Raw genomic sequence first — 19,258 nt, 5'->3', positions numbered from 1 at the left:
ACTTTATATTGAGAACATGTACTGTAGTGTACTGTATACATATCTTTTCGCTGTCTGTGTTTTAAGCGTGCATTTGAAGTGTCAGCGTTGTCCGTGCACCGCGCTCTCTCCTTGCAACGAACAGTATCACGTGTCAAAACAAAAGCACGTGCTTTTCAGCGATTTTCGTCTATAGAGGCCGCTCTTGCCATAGATATGTTGGCTCTCGCACTGTATAAGGACAACGGACCGTTCTCAGCCGCTTCAGCTCTGACGCAACCCGGAAAAACTATCGGCGTGGATTTTTGCCGATAACCGATAGTTCCGGGAATTAACTATCGGTGCCGATTAATCGGCAAAACCGATACATCCGTCGACCTCTAATGTTTTTCTTAAGTAAACTTGTTTGCTTTTTTTTTTAAGCAATGCCAGCTTCTATGGCTTTTTTATGATGAAAACTGATTAGATTATTTACATTTTTATTATATTTTTTATATTTAAAATGAAAATTTAAGACAAGAAACAACATTATTTTAATATATATTTTGAAATTTATGAAGTATTATAGTATCTATTAATATGGAAAATTAGCTTGTATTATTTCAATTTTAGTTTAAGTTTTAGTAATGTTGTGATATTCTGTCTTTTTTTTTTTATATTTAGTAACTTTTAAAATTTAAGTTAATTTTTCAATTTTTCAATGTTTTTATAATATTTATATTTCTTAACAAGATCTTTTAAGCTTATTAACCATAGTATTTCAACATTTGTTTTTTTTTAGTCAATATTTCTCAGTTTTGTTCAGTTTTTACTTCTAGTTTTACTTCTAATATTTTTGTTTTATTTTAATTTTATTTAAAATTTTAATAGTTTTAGTTTTAGTTAAAAAAGCTTTTAATGATGAAAACTGATCAGATTTTGATTAGATCATTTTCCTTTTTTATATTTTTTTATATTTAAAATGAAAACTTAAAAAAGAAAAAAAAACAGTATTATTTTAATATATATTTAAAATTTATCTAGCATTACAGTATTTATTAATATTTAGAATTAGCTTGTATTATTATAATATTTACATTTTAGTTTGTCATTTTCTAGTGCGTTTGTCATTTTTGTTCATTTTTTAATATGTATTATTTTTTTACATTTTTATTTCATTTTTCAATTAAAAAATTATTTAAAACATTATTAAAACATTTTAATTAAATAAACAAATGTTCAAATAGAAAGCAGTTATTTTGAATTGTAATAATATTTCACAATATATTTTACTGTATTATTGATCAAATAAATGCAGCCTTGGTGAGAAAAACATTAAAAAAAAACATTTAAAAAAGATGTTATTCATTTCTGTTAATTTTCCAGGCCTGGAAATCACAATTTTTAATCTGACTTCAGTAATGTTTTTCTTTTGTTTGCTTGTTTTTTGCTTTTTTTTGCTTTTTTTTTTTTTTAAAGCAATGACAGCTTCTATGGCTTTTTTATGATGAAAACTGATTAGAATTTGATTAAATTATTTACATTTTTAATTGACATTTTTATATTTAAAATAGAAACTAAAGATGAATTAAAGAAAAAGTATTATTTTCATATATATTTAAATCTATATAGTACAACATTTATTAATATTTAGAATTAGCTTGTATTATTATTTTTTTACATTTTAATTTAACTTTTAATATTTTTTAGTGCTTTTGTCATTTTTGTTCATTTTTTAAATATTTATTAACAAGATCTTTTTAAGTTCCTTTTTTATTTTAGTCAGTTGCCATTGCAACATTTTTCTTCTTTGTTCAAGTTTTTAACCATTTTTCTTTAAATATTTGTTCTTTTATTTTACTTTATTTAAATTTTTAATAGTTTAAAACAACACTCATTTAAAACAGTATTAAATGAAGGCAAATAGTGGTACAGTTTGGCAAAATACCCATAACACTGGAGATGAGGGGAGGATAGGTTGTAAACTTTAATTTATCGTTGTTTGAAGAACATTGATAAAGACTATAAAAGTAAAAATACAGATGTATGTGTGAATAAATGAAGATAAGAACAGGAAGTGGGTGCAGGATGTCAGTAGCAGAACAGAACGTTTTAGCTTCGAAAACCAGAGTGCCATTTAAGCCGTTCCAAGATTTCAGAACCTCAAATGTGGAACATGGGAATTCGAGTGTGTACATTTGTGCATTCTGAGGCACAACGTGATTTAGCATTAGCGCTCTGACACAGAACAGAGCGAATGTCATGTCGAGCCGAAAGAGCGAGATCAGCTCGATGTCATGTGAAGTCTGTGGCAGTGCGAGAAAACGTGACCCGACACACACACATACACACGATCCAGTGTGTAAACGACTACTACTACCAGCTGTTGAGGGTCAGTCCTGCTTCACAGAGAATTATAATGGAGGAAGTAAACGGAAGAGTGAAAGAGTCAGGGACGCCCTCGACCCTGGCCTTAATTTGACACAGATGGAGGATTTCTCATTCACATGACCTGAAGTGACCTCAAACACACACACGCATACACACTAGTACCATTCTCAGGATGGGCCCCCAGCTTCTTCACAGCCGCCATGCTGTGGACACTGATGCCTCGTGGGTATTCGGAGCCGATTTTGAGTTTATCGTCCACAACAATGATGTGTCGCAATCTCGGCACCTCTATCAAAATATTCTGTGTCAAAATGCAAGCAGAAAAATATTAGTGCATGTATTTAACTGATGCATTTCAAAGCAAAATATAATATTCAGTAGGAGGAGCATGAATAATTCATTGGGATTTGATTGGATTATGAAACGTAGGCTGTGATATTATTGATTAATATTGTTATACTTATAATTTTTTTGTTCAATTTTGTAGTATTTTGTAATTTTTTGTAATTTTCATTAACTTTTTAATTATTTTAAATTATTTAATTAGTCAATTTTTTTTTTAATTTGTAACATTTTTATATTTATTAACAAGATCTTTTAAGCTTATTAACCACAGTATTTAGTACTAGTTCAGTGCTTTTTTATTTTTATTTTAGTCAGTTCCCATTGCAACATATTTCATTTTTTTCAGTTTTTAACAGTTTTACTTCTAATATCTTTTTATTGTATTTTATTTTATTTACAATAAAAATTTATTAGATTTTGACATTTTTTAGTCCAAGTTTCAGTAATTTGTACTATTTTGTCATTTTTGTTCATTTTTTAATATTTATTAACTTTTTAATTTTTTTGTTTTTTATTATTTAATTTTTATTTTTTATGTTTTTTATTTTTACATTTGTAACATTTTTATATTTATTAACAAGATCTTTTAAGCACATTAATCATAGTACATTTAATTTAATTTAATTTAATTTAAAATTTAAATTGATTTCAGTTTGTAATAGTTTTAGTTTTAGTTAAAAAGCTTTCTTTTTTATTTTTTACCATAAAAAATGATTAGATTTTGACATTAATGCATGTATTTAACTGATGCATTGCAAAGCTAAATATAATATTCAGTAGGAGGAGCATGATTAATTAATTGGGAATTTGATTGGATTATGAAAAGTAGGCTCTGATATTATTGATTAATATTGTTATATTTAATTTTTTTGTACAAGTTTGAGTAATTTTGTAATATTTTGTTATTTTTGTTCATTTTTTTATATTTATTAACTTTTTATAATTTTTTTATTATTTAATTTTTCATTTGTTTAATGTTTTTATTTTTTAATTTGTAACATTTTTATATTTATTATAAGATTAAGTTTATTAGCCATAGTACTGATTCAACATTTTTTTTTTATTTTAGTCAGTTGCCATTGCAACATTTCTCATTTTTGTTCAGTTTTTAACAGTTTTACTTCTAATATCTTTATTTAATTTTAATTTAATTTAATTTACATTTATTTTAACTTTATTTCAATTTGTAATCGTTTTACTTTTAGTTAAAAAGCTTTTTTATGATAAAAACTGATTTTGCAAGCACCATATAAATTATATATACACTACTGGACAAATAATTAAAATGATTTATGCTAAAATGTTTTCTGAAGGACCATGTGACACTGAAGACTGGAGTAATGATGCTGAAAATTCAGCTTTGATCACTGGAATAAATGACATTTTAACATATATTCACATAGAAAAAGGCTGTTTTTAATTGTAATAATATTTCACAATACTTCTGTATTTTTGAAAAAACTAACACTTCCAAGTTGTGCAAATATGTAGTTATATCAGATGTTCAATCAATGTTTTGTTAGTCACATTATATAATATGTTTGATCTGACTAAAACCAGTTTGATTACTACTTGAAACGCTTTGTATAGTCTGGTTTTTGGTTGTTTGATCACCTTGAGTTTGGTTTCCAGAAGGTCTTTGCTGGTGATGATGTGAGAAACTTCAGCTTCATTGAGTCCATGAGCAATAGCAGGACCACCCAGAGTAGAGTAAAGAGTGACCACTGTAAAACACACAGATACATGAAAGATTAAAGACCTACTTTGATGTAGACAGACATCTTTTCAACATAACTCCAATGTCTATAAATATAAATATAGTATATACAGTTATACAGTTGAAGTCCAAAGTTTACATACACTTTACAGAATCTGCGAAATGTTAATTACTTTACTAAAATAAGTGGGATCATACAAAATGCATGTTAGTTTCTATTTTGTACTAACCTGAATAAGATATTTCACAAAAAAGACGTTTATTAGCAAATTAGCATAATCATTTCTGAAGGATGTGACACTGAAGACTGAAGTAATGATGCTGAAAATTCAGCTTTGATCACAGGAATAAATTACATTTTATATTGTATTCAAATAGAAAACTGTTATTTTAAAACTGAAATAATATTTCACAATATTGGTATTATTACAGTATTTTTTGTAAATAAAATCAATTTTAAAAGATTTTTTTTTTAAAGTTGTGTATATACATAAGGCAAAATTAAAAATGTATTGCATATCAAAATATCAAAACAAATGGCATTTACTGTACTTTCAAGTAAGGAGAGAGAGGAAAAAAGCATAATTGTGAATTTTCATCACTTTATATATCAAAATTCTAACTTTTTTTTTAGTATTATGAAATGTAAATTAAAAGTATGATATGTAAAAAAAGATTTGTGAGAGATAAACACGCATTTGCATAAAAAAGTGGGATTAAAAAGTGGCAATTTTATTTTTTTCATTTCTTGGCAGAAACAGGCTTCCATATGTCATACATCTTACTTAAGTGTGTTTTTCTGTTGACATTTAAGTGAAAACTACAAGGAAAAATCTCTATAGAGAAGGAAGAGAAATGCTCCATCAGCATGAGCGTATGTAAGCACTCAGAGGTCACTGTCATGTAAATTTCCTGATTTCTTGGCAGTGAAATAGAAATCATTGTGTCACTTTGCTGGATAACTGAGAATACCACGAAAGAGCCTGTGAATGCTCGTGACAGGAAAACCATGCTTTACCCTACTTCAGGCTATTAAACAGAAATTATTCCCTTGTCACAGCACTGCTGGCATCAGCTGCTTGGAAATGCAACATCAAGGCCCATATTGTTTTGCTTATTTTTATATGTATTAACTAGAAAATTCAGTGAACAGTTGAAGACAAATGTTTACATACACCTTGCATAATCTGCAAAATGTTCATTATATTAACAAAATAAGAGGGATCATACAAAATGCATGGGTTTTTCTGTATTTAGTACTGAACTGAATAAGATATTTCACATAAAATATGTTTACATAGAGTCCACAATAATAGTTGAATTTATAAAAATGACCCTGTTCTAAAGTTTACATACACTTGATTTTTAATACTGTGTTGTTACCTGAATGATCCACAGCTGTGTTTTTATGTTTAGTGATAGTTGTTCATGAGTCCCTTGTTTGTCCTGAACAGTTAAACTGCCCGCTGTTCTTTAGAAAAGTCCTTCAGGTCCCACAGATTCTTTGGTTTTTCTGTGTTTTATCTGAACCCTTTCCAACAATAATTGTATGATTTTGTATGATTTTGAAATCCATCTTTTCACACTGAAGACAACTGAGATACTCATATGCAACTATTACAGAAGGTTCAAATGCTCACTGATGCTCCATTAGGAAAAAAGATGCATTAAGAACCAGGGGTGAAAACTTTTGAACAGAATGAAGATGTGTACACATTTCTTATTTTGCCTAAATATCATATTTTTTCATTTAGTACTGCCCTTCAAAAGCTAAGAAAGATATTTACATGTTTCCCAGAAGACAAAATAAGTGAAATTTACCCTGATCTTCAAATTCACAGTTTACACCCCCCGGTTCTTAATGCATCGAGTTTCCTTCTTTAGCATCAGTGAGTGTTTGAACCTTCTGTAATAGTTGCATATGAGTCCCTCAGTTGTCCTCAGTGTGAAAAGATGGATCTCAAAATCATACAGTTATTGTTGGAAAGGGTTCAAACCCACAAAAATGCTGAAAAACCAAAGAATTTGTGGGACCTGAAGGATTTTTATGAAGAACAGTGGGCAGTTTAACTGTTCAGGACAAACAAGGGACTCATGAACAACTATCACTAAACAAACAAACACAGCTGTGGATCATTCAGGTAACAACACAGTATTAAGAATCAAGTGTATGTAAACTTTTGAACACATTAATCTCTTGTGGACTTTATGTAAACGTCTTTTATGTGAAATATCTTATTCAGTTCAGCACTAAATACAGAAAAAACCTCATGCATTTTGTATGATCCCTCTTATTTTGTTAAAATAATTAACATTTTGCAGATTCTGCAAGGTGTATGTAAGCATTTGACTTCTGAATTTGCTAGTTAATACATATAAAAAAAAAAAAATCAAAACAATTTGGGTGTTCACGTTGCATTTCCAAGCAGCTGATTCCAGCAGTGCTGTGACGAGGGAATCATTTCTGTTTAACAGCCTGAGGTAGGTTAAAGCATGGTTTTCCTGTCACGAGCATTCACAGGCTCTTTCAAGGTATTCTCAGTTATCCAGCAAAGTGACACAATGATTTCTATTTCACTGCCAAGAAATCAGGAAATTTACATTGTGACAGTGACCTCTGAGTGGTTACATACGCTCATGCTGATGGAGCATTTCTCTTTCCTCTCTATAGAGATTTTTCCTTGTAATTTTCAATTGAATGTCAACAGAAAAACACACTTAAGTGAGATGTAAGACATATGGAAGCCTGTTTCTGCCATGAGATAAAAAATAAAAAATGTAATTGCCACTTTTTTCACGCAATTGCGAGTTTATCTCTCACAAATGAGTTCACATATAATACAAAGAAAGTTCGAATTTTAAGATATTGCGAGAAAAAAGTCTGAATTGTGAGATCATTTTTTTTCTCTCTCTTTACTTGAAAGTAAATGCCGTTTGCTTTTATATTTTGGTATGCAATACATTTTTATTTTGCCTTATGTATATACACAATTTTTAAAAAAGTTTTCAAATTTAACTGATTTAATATTTAATTATTTACAAAAATACTGTAAAAACAGAAATATTGTGAAATATTATTACAGTTTATAACAGTTTTATATTTGAATATATTGTAAAATGTCATTTATTCCTGTGATCAAAGCTAAATTTTCAGCATCATTACTCCAGTCTTCAGTGTCACATGATCCTTCAGAAATCATTGTAATATGCTGATTTGCTGTTCAATTGTTGCCAGTTATTATTGGTGCTCAATTATTGAATAAACACACACACATACCACACACACATACAATTAATAAATAAATTCAAAGATGCACTCAATCATTTTTCCCTTATGTTTGTGCATGCAGTTGTGTAACTGTGTCAGTTATCAGTAGTAACAGAATGCATGGCTGTGAAAAGTTCAGCATGAGGGCAAACAAGCACAAGCCAGAACACACACATACACACACACAAACACATACAGCACACAAGGCTAATCATGCACACATGAATAAACACTCATAGCGCTGCACACACATTTTTGCATATGACAAACATATGAAACAATCCACATGCTTTCACTTTCTTATATATAGCATATAGACATTAATACACACACGGCTGCACTGAGATCACAGGGGGGTCGGCGAGCATGTTCTGTGACATCATCAGTCTGCGTCACTGCCTGAGGGCGCGACACTTCAGCCGTGAGACACAAACAAAGAGGAGATCGCCACGGAAACATCAACACGCACACACATGATGATAAGCTTAAACGTGTATGTGTTAGAGCACACGCACGCACACATCTGACATAAACATTAACATAACCACGTGACAAAATGCATGCTTGCAACACATAACATACAAATACAGCCACTCACTTAGGCTGTATACACACACACACACACGTTTGTTTTTGTGAATTGTGGGGACTTTCCATAGACTTCTATAGATTTTATACTGACCAAATGATATTGTCTATCCCCTAACCCAACCCTAACCCTAACCCTAACCCTAGCCCTCACAGAAAACATGTTTGCATCGTTACACTTTCAGATAAACATCATTTACTATTTTTAATCATTTTTTAACACTGTGGGGACCGCAGGCCGGTTTTAGGTTTTACTATCCTTGTGGGGACATTTGGTCCCCACAATGTAGCAAAAACAAGTACACACACACACACACACTTAGGCCTGATGACAAGTACGTGAGCATCTGATGTTGACAGAAACACCAGGGTGCAGAAGTCAGCCAAAGAGACACATACGTCTGTGTGTGCGTGTGTGTGTGTGTGTGTGTGTGTTAGCGGGGTGATTAGGGGGTGATTCTCATGACAATCCAATAAATAAATAAATAAATAAAAATAAAAATAAATGACAAAAAAAGAAATAACTGTTACAATTTAGAATATATAACAAATTATATAAAAAAAATACAAAAATATAATTACAATATATAAACACATATATAAATAATATATTTTTTTATATTATTATAAATGTATTATAATTAACTTTTAAAAAATACTCTTTCTTTCTTTCTTTCTTTCTTTCTTTCTTTCTTTCTCTCTCTCCGTAAAATAAATTGTGAAATTATTTTTTATTGTATTTTTATAATATATATATATATATATATATATATAATTTTGTACACTTTAGCATTATATTTTTAATATATATATTTTCATGATTATAATAGTATATAATAGTATAATTATATATGCAATTACATATAAAATAAATTGTGAAATTATTTGTATTGTATATTATTTGTTATATTTTAGTACTAAATTTTTAATACATATTATAATGGAAGAATATGTATTTATTTATGCATTTATTTCAGTGTTTAATTATTTATTTACTTATTTATTTATTAATTTCTAAATTTAATTATGTATTTAGTTCTTTAAGTATTTCTTCATTTAATTATTTACTTATTTATTTCTGCATTAATGTATTTCTTCATTTATTTATACTTAAGTCATTTCTCATCCTCCATATATAATAGTATAATTCAATAATAATATTATATAATGATATACAATTCCATTTACACACACACATATACATATATATATATATATATATATATATATATATACAGCAGAGAAAAACTAAGCAGATACATGCATTTAACTTACAGGGAAATGGATGAAAGATTTTTACTGTAATATAGTTTTTGCACATAGAAGCACTAAGAAAGACATTTATTTTCTCATGCAAATATTCTTTCGATTTTGGGGTGAATTGTAACCTTGACAGGTTTTGTGAGAGTATGTGGGTGTTTAGGGAGGCCCCTGAGCTGAGAAAAATCACGTTGCTAACAAACACTTCTGAGGAGGATGAAGGGAAAAAAGGATGAGAGGATGAGGAGGTGGTGGTGGAGGAGGGGGGCACGTTTATATAACAGAAGTGCAATGAGGACAATCTGACCTCCATACATAACACACACACAGACCTCTGTATTAGCCCCATGTGTGTCATAAACACAAACATGGAATAAATCTGGCTGTAGATTTGCATAATCTTGAGAGTAAGACATTTTCCCTGCGCATGTGTGCCTATTCAATAACAACAGTGTCACAGATCTTCTCACGTCCATGTTACATTATAAATTAAAGGTCTATAAATGTATGATTTATGAATGATACATAGAAATACTACAATTTCCTTTGGAAAATGTCAGTGTTAAACTCGACTCCACGATGCTAGGGTGTTATGTCCTAAAAGGTTTTAAAGGGATAGTCCACCCAAAAATGTAAATGTTTGTCAGTACCTCATCTTCATGTCGTGTGTACGTGTGTGCGTGTGACTCACATGGGAAGTTGTACATGAAACAGGCCTGCGCCGCTATGATCCACTCCGCTCTTGTCTCGCAGAAGATGGCAATGTTTTTCAGAGGTTTCTGTCCTAGAGCAGCCAAACCGCTCCCAAAAGCTCTCACTTCTTTATACACCTGATCATACGACATCCAGCGATACTCTCCCAAAATCAACTACAGAGACACAGAGAGTTTAAAACGGTTAATTTTCTGTTCAGCTGCTCTTAAAAGAAAAAGGGACCATCGCTCACCTGTTCAGTGCTTTCTATCAACTTTTTTCTTTCATTGGATCACCTTTACAATTTTATAGATCAACAGCTCCTCCTGTTGGTTCATTATATAGTCACAATTCTTGGAGAATTTACAGAGATGACATTCTACATGTTTTTGTTTTTTTTACATAATATATGTGTGTATACTATGTATATTTATTATGCATATATAAATACAGACACATACAGTATATATATTTTTAATATATACATGTATTTACATGTATACATTTATATTCATATAATTGATAGTATATATAAATATTTTTAATATATAAACATTGCATATTTTTCTTAAATATATACACATGCATGTGTGTGTATTTATATATACATAGTAAATATATACAGTACACACACATATATTATGTAAACAAAATCTTTTATTTTGGATGCGATTAATTGCGATTAATCGTTTGACAGCACTACAATAGCTAATTTTTTTTTATTTTATACAATTATACAAGTGACACAATTACACATCAAAATAAAAAAATCTTTTTTATGATATGAAAAAGATAAATGTACAATGTAGACAATAAAACAAAAAGTATTATTATTATGACTGAGGATATTATTATTGTTATTACTGTTACTATTGTAATACTATTATTTTATTATTTTTATAAATAAAAGAAAATATTTTTACTATATATATATATATATATATATTATAGATAAGTTGCTGAATATTGGCTGGCTGGAACAGCAAAAAAAAACATTTTATATGATTTGAAAAAAAATTGTACAATGTAGACATACTTTAACTTTTACAAATGCAAAGTATTTATTATTATTATTGTTATTATTAATGAGAATAGTATTTTATTTTTAACACTATTATTTGTATTTTTTTTTATCTCCTGTATTGTACTGCTGTCATTGACTTTTTATTAACAAACTTGAAATTTAACTCCCTCCACAGTGCTTATAAAGCATATATCAACATTTGTAGACCTTAATATATCAATGCCTGTTCAGTATTCAGAAAATTTGAGAGATTGTTGTCACAATTTTTACATGCAAATAATATCCACTTATTTATGTGTAACAATCTTAAAGGTGCAGACATAAAAGCAGCCTGTTAAATTAAAAAAAAATGTAAAATGGTGCTTTCAGGAAAAAAATAAATTGCTAAGTATCAGATTTGTGTTTCAAATGTTGCTGTGAAGTATTCAAACAAAGTCAAATCAAATCAGTGTGAGAATAAAGCACTTTTGTAAACAATGTTAGCACAAAATCAACACCCAGCAGTTGTTTAAGATGCATAATCAAGCCCTTCTCATGTTGCACAACAACAGAAGCACATGTTTGGCAGCTTTAGTTGAGTAACAGCAGCGTCACAGCAGAATATTATTACTATGAGCTGCTCCAGAGCTAAACAATAGGATTACTATCAGAACTGAGAGATCATTCACATGCTGCAGGTCAGTTTGTTACAGATCAGCTGATTTAAAGGGTCATGACACGGAAAACAAGATTTTCTCTACCCCTTTGAAAACTGAGTTTGATGTATTATGTAGACAAATTCCCACACAACCCAAAACAAAACTAGTAGTCCACTCAGAGCATTTATTAAAACTAAACTGCAAAAACAAATTATTCAAATCATATTTATGGCATTAGCCAATTAACCTTAGGCATTTTTGAATATATGTTTATGATTTGCCCAATATTTGTATATATGTTTATTGCAATTTGTCCAATATTTGAATATATGTTTATTCTAATTTATTCAGTATTTGTATATATTTATTATAATAACATATTTTATATTTAATATATTGTAATAATAATAATAAAAAATAATAATAATATTGCATATATAATATATTATTCAAACATACACTACCTGCCAAAACTTTGGAATAATTATGAATTTTATAAGTTCTAATGCTCACTAATGTTAAATTTATTAGATTTTATTCAGCAAGGACACTGATCAAAAGTGACATTGAAGTCATTTTTAGTGTTACAACAGATTTAAATGCATTTCAAATAAATGCTCTTCAGTGGAGTTTCCATTCATCAAAGAATCCTGAAAAATGTTTCAGTTACCACAAAAATATTAGGCAGCAAAAACACTGTTAATAAGAAGAACCATTATTAATTATTGAGGACCAAAAGTATCTAATTATAATTAAGCAGTAAATCAACATATTAGAATGATTTCTGAAGGATCATGTGACACTGAAGACTGAAGTAATGATGCTGAAAATTCAGCTTTGCATCACAGATGCAAATTATATTTTAAAATATATTAATATAGAAAAGAGTTATTTTAGATTGTAATAATATTTCACAATATTACTGATTTTATTGCTCTTTTTTTTCAAATAAATCAAATAAATGCAGGTTTGGTGAGCAGAAGACTACAGTAAAAACTTTTTTTTAAAAACTGTCCAGTTGTGTTTGTTGACTATAATTTGAAATTACTAAATTATTAATAAATTATTATAATTAATTCTAAATTGCAACCAAAAGTAGCATACATTAGGCAGTGCACATTTAATTTTGTGTCTGATTGTTTCTAAATTATTTTAGAAAGGCATAACTTAACTGATCAAGTTTTCAAGCAGGTTTTCAGTGACTGAGAAAACTAAACTATGACTTTAGTGCAAGAAAACAGTATAAGTGGACATCAGGGGAAAAGAAACTACAAAAGTGCTGTTTCTTAACACATCTGAGAGTTTTGAAGGACCGAAGCCGTAAGATCTTTTGAGGTACAGATGATACACACCTTCTTAAAGACTCTTCCATCCTCTTGAGTTTCGTCTTCCTTGCTCAGCAGCTCTCTGGTTCCCAGACAGTCGAGGTGGGGACTGCGGCACACGGACGATTCAAACACCCGATCGAGTGTGTTCACCCCTGGCTGTATGCATGTGGCCAGAGCCCTCAGCGCTCCGACATCCCGGTAGGGTCCCGAAGAGTGTCCGCTAACAGAACGGGCCTTTACCCTCCGTGAGCACTCGGAGAATGATTGCGAGTCGGGCGATCTCAGCAACAGGTATGGCAGGTAAGAGATGAGCGAGTACAGCCAAACCACCAGTCTGAATATGACGACCACTACCGGACTCACATCCTGCTTCAGCCTCATACTGACTCAATGAAACAGAAAGAAACATACGAAGAGTGAGGGGATGATAAAGTGTGATGTCACTTTCTTCTAGGTTGTTGTGCAGCTTCTTCTCCGATGGGTCAGTGAAGCCTCTTGTGTCTAAACAAGAAATGCAAGCAGTCAATCTTCCATGCTGTTAAACACAAACTCACAACAGTAAATAGAACATTCCAGTAAAGATTATTAGATGGAAATTTCACAATTTTGACTCTTTTGACCCCATCCACCTCAACAAAGAAGCATGGAGCCGTGAGAGGTGAGACAGATTAGAAAGCGGTACAAATAGCAGTGTGCAACGTCTGATTCTCAGCCCAGATTTGAACATAAATCCAAAAGTGGGTGAAAGGTGATATCAAACTAAGCATGTGCATGAGTGTGGGTCAGAGTTTTTGTTGTTGACTAAAAATAAAATCATAAAAAGGAAAAAAAAAAAAGTAAATAAAATATCAAATTTAAATGTAAACATTTCTCATTTTCTTTTTGTTTAAAATATATATATAACTTAACTTGTAACATAAATAAAAACTGCAAGCATATATTTAAAACAACAACAACAATAACAATAATAATAATAATAGGTGACAAATGCACAACAAAATTATTAAAGCTTTAACTAAAATAAAAATACAAAATAATAACAAAATATTCACAGGGTGATCAATAATGACAGAATTTTTATTTTTGGGTGGACTATCCCTTTAATTAAAATAAATAAAATAAAGCTGAAAATAAATAAATAAATAAACAGTAGAGGTGGGTATTGACACAAATATCCTGAATCATTCAATATTGATTCACAAGCTTGTGATTCGATATGGATTATTTTGGATATGTATCAGGTACAATGGCAAATTTTCTCAAAGGGAAAAAATCTCAACTAATGCTGTAAAATATACATTACTATAATACTGGTTAAAAAAAGGTTAAAACGAACTGATTTGTACAAACGCTTAAAATACACTCAAAAAAGTTTTTATTATAATAAAATGACAATTATATAATTATATTTCTACTACAAAATTTTGTTTTTTGAAATATAAATGTTTAAATGGCAGCCGTCATAAAAACATTTTTAAAGACGAAATTATTCAAACATTAATTTAAACATTGAAGGACAGTAAAAAATAACAATGTATGTGTTATATGGTGCATATATTTAGTGGAAAGTTCCTCTCTAGAGTTCATTTTTCTAGCTGACTAATCAGTTAATCGTCACCGAATGTTTTTTTTTTCCTGACATTACATGACATATGTGACCTTGGGCCACAAAACCAGTCATGAGGGGCAGTTTTTTTAAATAAAAATTTATATATCATGCGAAAACTGAATAAATACGTTTTCCATTGATGCATGGTTTGTTAGGATCTGATTTGTTCTGGAATCTGAGGGTGCAAAAAAATCAAAGTGTTAGGAAAATCGCCTTTAAAGTAGTCCAAATGAAGTTCTTAGCAATGCATATTACTAATCAAAAATTAAGTTTTGATATATTTACGATAGGCAGTTGACAAAATATCTTCATGAAACATGATCTTTACTTAATATCCTAATGATTTTTGGCATAAAAGAAAAATCAATAATTTTGACCCATACAATGTATTCTTGGCTGTTGCTACAAATATACAGTGCTTATGACTGGTTTTGTGGTCCAGGGTCACATATATTGTTTACAAGCTGTTATATTATTGTCTTTCCATGGTTGAAACACTGTTTGAGTGAAAACATTTCAGTAAGTTATACTCTTATTAAATTGGAGGAGACGATCAGTTCATGCTTCCGCTTCTGTCGAGCTTTCGATTAAAATCGAAAAACTGATAATTTTACCCCGCCCTAAAGATTAGAGGAAAATGTGACTATTGTAATAACGAAAATTTAGAAATGCTGACCTGGCAACTAAATGAAATAAATTTAAGCTGAAAACTAAAATATAAAATATTAAAAACTATTAAAAATAACAAAAAGCACATAATACAAATGACTGAAATGTCATTAAAATTAAAATAAAATATAAACATTAAAGCGAATTTAAAATAATATATAAACAATACTAAAATTACACCTCTCCGCTGCTCCGTCAACACTCTACAGAGTGTGAAACGGATGAATATGTGTTAAATGAAGAGTTTGTGTTGTGGTGTTTTTGTAGGTTTGTGCCAGAGGTTAGAGCTGTCCATGGTCCTGAAGACAACCAGATCCCTAAATTAAATCCTGTTCATTCTAATAATATGACATTAACATGTTTGATTGACAAGTGGATCATCTACCCAGGGTTGCTGAACATAATCTGACACTGTAACATCAAAAAATTATAGAATAAGATGCAATAAAATATAACATATATGATCATAAATGGGAACTGTGTGTCACATCACAGATGCTGTCAAGGCAATAGACTATAACAACACAGAACCAATGTGAGCATTACAGTCAAAGAATCACCAGGGCTTGCAAATTCACAAGAGATAAATTCTTCAAGAATCATTTCAAAGATATCATGCATACATTCACACACACAAGTCCTACTGAATAAGATCTGCAGAAGCTATTCCTGCAGATGTCATTTATTATTCACACTCATCAGTGTCTGTAAGGCCAAGGAAGTTCAAGCCACAAATATCCCTCTCATACATTCTCAAGGAACTCATGAATAACTCAACGAATGTCTGCAAATGCATGACTATCTAAGATCCTACACTGCTGTCCAACTCTTTGTTCTGTAACCTAGAATTTAAAGTATTAAAAAGAAAGTTTTCTTAGCATTTACTCACCCACATGTCATTTAGAACTCATAATATTATTTTTTTTTCTGAGATGAATGTCTGAGCTTCTGATTTCCATACAATGAAAGTCAGCTATACAATAATAAATACGCTTTGTGAAACAGACTATAATTTAAGATAAATCTTAACATTTCAAATAAGCTTAAATATTCTCAAAATATTGAGAAAACCGTCTTTAAAGTTGTCCAAATTAAGTTTTTAGCAATGCATATTACGAATCAAAAATTAAGTTTTGATATATTTACAGTAGGATATGTACAAAATATCTTCATGGAACATGATCTTTACTATCTTTAATATCCTAATGATTTTTAGAATAAAAGAAAAATCGATCATTTTAACCCATACAATGTATTTTTAGCTATTGCTACAAATACACCAGTGGTACTTAGGACAGTACATTGGTTTTTCAGCTTTATGGAGTCTTTTGCAATTTCTGCCACTTGTCTATCCACTTTCCTTGTTTAGAAAGCTTCTTACTGCTTAAGACCTTCTTTTTTGTTTTTAATAATACAGGTTTGGAATGAAATGAAAGAGAGTAAAGTACACCAAAATATTTATTCCTTGACATCCTGGACAAATTCTCACCCTGTCTCTTTCCCTGTCTCGTTCTTTTCTAAAACATCACCCCACCCGTCTTTTTCCAAGTGAGTGAGTCACAGCTATCTTATCAGTAGAAATAAAGCCAGAGTTATTCAACTTCAAGTCTGAATGCTCTTAACCAACAGGGAAACATAATGCACCATATAAGAGCATTGCACAACAACATAAGCTGAACGCCGTGGGCCTGATACAAAGTGTTTAGTATTTATGATGATAAATGTGAAATCACTGCCATTCATTAGGGGGAATGTGGAGAGAGGCGAGATTTACTTCCTCTTTCCAATGAAAGAATCTTTGTTTAACACCACCAACACTCATATAAGATAGAAGAAGGGGTTGAGCGAAAGAAACAGAGAGAGAGAGAGAGAAAGAAAGAGAAAGGGGGCGTTGACATTGTGTCATGTTCTGTAAGTAACACTGAGCATGTGTCTGCTTTACTGTACGTCTTTGTGCCCTATATTAGCATCTGCAGTCATCATCTGTGTGTGTTTTCTGCGGTCAGTGTCTGACAGTATGTGGGTGAAAAAATAAAGACTAATCCTGATTCCTGACAGAACACTTTTAAAATACATTTTTGCATTACTGTAAGGAGAATTAAACTTTTTGAAAGATGCATTATGAGCATAATAAAAAAAAACAATTTGTTGGAATTAACATGGTTCTTAGTGATAGTGATGTTCAAATGATATCACACTTCAAATCTTAAAAGAATTTTTCACGCAAAAATTTGCTGGAAATGTACTCAACCTCAGATCATCCAAGATACAGATGAGTTTTTTTCTTCTTGGGAACAGATTTGGAGAACTGTAATATTACATCACTTGCTCACCAATGGATATGAATGGGTGCCGTCAGAATTAGAGTCCAAACTGCTGATAAAAATATCACAATAATCCATTAAGTAATCCACACTAATCCAGTTCATCTTGTAAAATGAAAAGCTGTGTGTTTGTAATAAACAAAACCATCATTAAGACATTTGAACTGTTTCTGGCTCAATATGACTAACATGTCCATTATATTATTTTCTCCAGTGAAAATGTAATGTGGTCTAAATCAGGAGAGAAATATGCACAGATCAAGCACAGAAAACAGATTAGTTTCACAAGATGTTAATTGATAGACTGAAGTCATGTGGATTACTTGTGAATTATTGTGACGTTTTATCAGCTGTTCAGACGCTTATTCTGACGGCACCATTCATTCACTGCAGAGTATACATTGGTGAGCAAGTGAATTTCTCCTAACCTGTTCCAATGAAGAAACAAACACATCTATTTCTAGGATGTAAATATTCAGTATTTTAAATTTTGAGGGTAAACTATTCCTTTAAGTGAATAAAATTAATTTATTTTCATTCTTTATGCAATATATGCAATATATATATTTCCTTTTGATTTGGGTAAAATGTAAGCAAGACAGTTTTTCTGTCATTTACTCATCACGCAACCCCTATAGTTTATGCCATTACACAAACACAAAACGCAATCATAATTTGAGCAATTGAGAACTGACTGACTGTTGTTATAGCAACAGTTCATTCATTAAAACATTAGAGCTGGAAGTGCCAGCAAACCATAAGCGTAGGCTGGGAGGACGTGCATGAGAACGATAGAAGAATCACTGGACCAAATACCAATGAAATCAAGCCCTAAAAACTAAAATATGCAAGCTCAACCACAAAGAATGCACTAAAGCTTAAGAAACTCAATGGGCTTTTTAATGCAAAGGCAGAATAATGATATAAGCTTGGTGTTTACAGTCACTAAATACCTGCCACAGCTCAATCTCATGACCTCTTCCTCTCCCACCCAGAAATCCAGCAGGACACATCCTGCACAAAAGCGCCTCTGTGTGCCATTCCTAATCATAATTTGATTCCATATTACAGCAGTGTCCCAGACTTCCTCTCTCTCACTAAGGAATGGGATGTAAACAACCTCTCCTAAGAGTCTCTTAAAGATATTCTCTCTTTAAGGACATTACAAAGATCATCATTGTGTTTAGTTAAACATTAAAAGCAATTTTGTTATCTACAAAATTAAAAATCATTTTAGGTGTTAGGTCATTGAAGCCTGGTCTAATAAATTTAGTCTTTAGTCTTATTGGAATTGAATATTGTACTTTATTAAATGTGACCCTGGACCACAAAACCAGTCAAAAGTAGCATGGGTATATTTCTAGCAATAGCCAACAATGGGTCTTTTGTATGGGATTTCTCTTTTATGCCAAAAATCATTAAGATATTAATTAAAGAGCATGTTCC

At 30.7% G+C, this 19,258-nt stretch overlaps 1 protein-coding gene across 4 annotated transcripts in view; it reads right to left on the bottom strand.

Moving 5' to 3' along the window:
• The window catches only part of acsl3a (acyl-CoA synthetase long chain family member 3a), a 44,891-nt gene that overhangs the window by 24,411 nt on the left and 1,222 nt on the right, over nt 1-19,258 (bottom strand). For 2 of the 4 annotated variants that reach the window (XM_051129916.1, XM_051129915.1), the window contains exons 2-5: nt 13,235-13,711; nt 10,219-10,396; nt 4,309-4,418; nt 2,512-2,650 (exon numbers count right to left, since the gene is read on the bottom strand). In XM_051129916.1, coding sequence (XP_050985873.1) covers nt 2,512-2,650; nt 4,309-4,418; nt 10,219-10,396; nt 13,235-13,591 — 784 coding nt within the window. In that variant the 5' untranslated portion in view covers nt 13,592-13,711. The remainder of the gene's footprint in view (nt 1-2,511; nt 2,651-4,308; nt 4,419-10,218; nt 10,397-13,234; nt 13,712-19,258) is intronic. The other 2 variants (XM_051129917.1, XM_051129918.1) reach the window with 1 other exon arrangement.

Source organism: Labeo rohita, chromosome 15 (assembly GCF_022985175.1).
Source record: "Labeo rohita strain BAU-BD-2019 chromosome 15, IGBB_LRoh.1.0, whole genome shotgun sequence".
NCBI classification, from domain to species: Eukaryota; Metazoa; Chordata; class Actinopteri; order Cypriniformes; family Cyprinidae; genus Labeo; species Labeo rohita.
The sequence above is the reverse complement of the archived record's forward strand: the minus strand, read 5'-3'. Positions and strand labels throughout refer to the sequence as shown.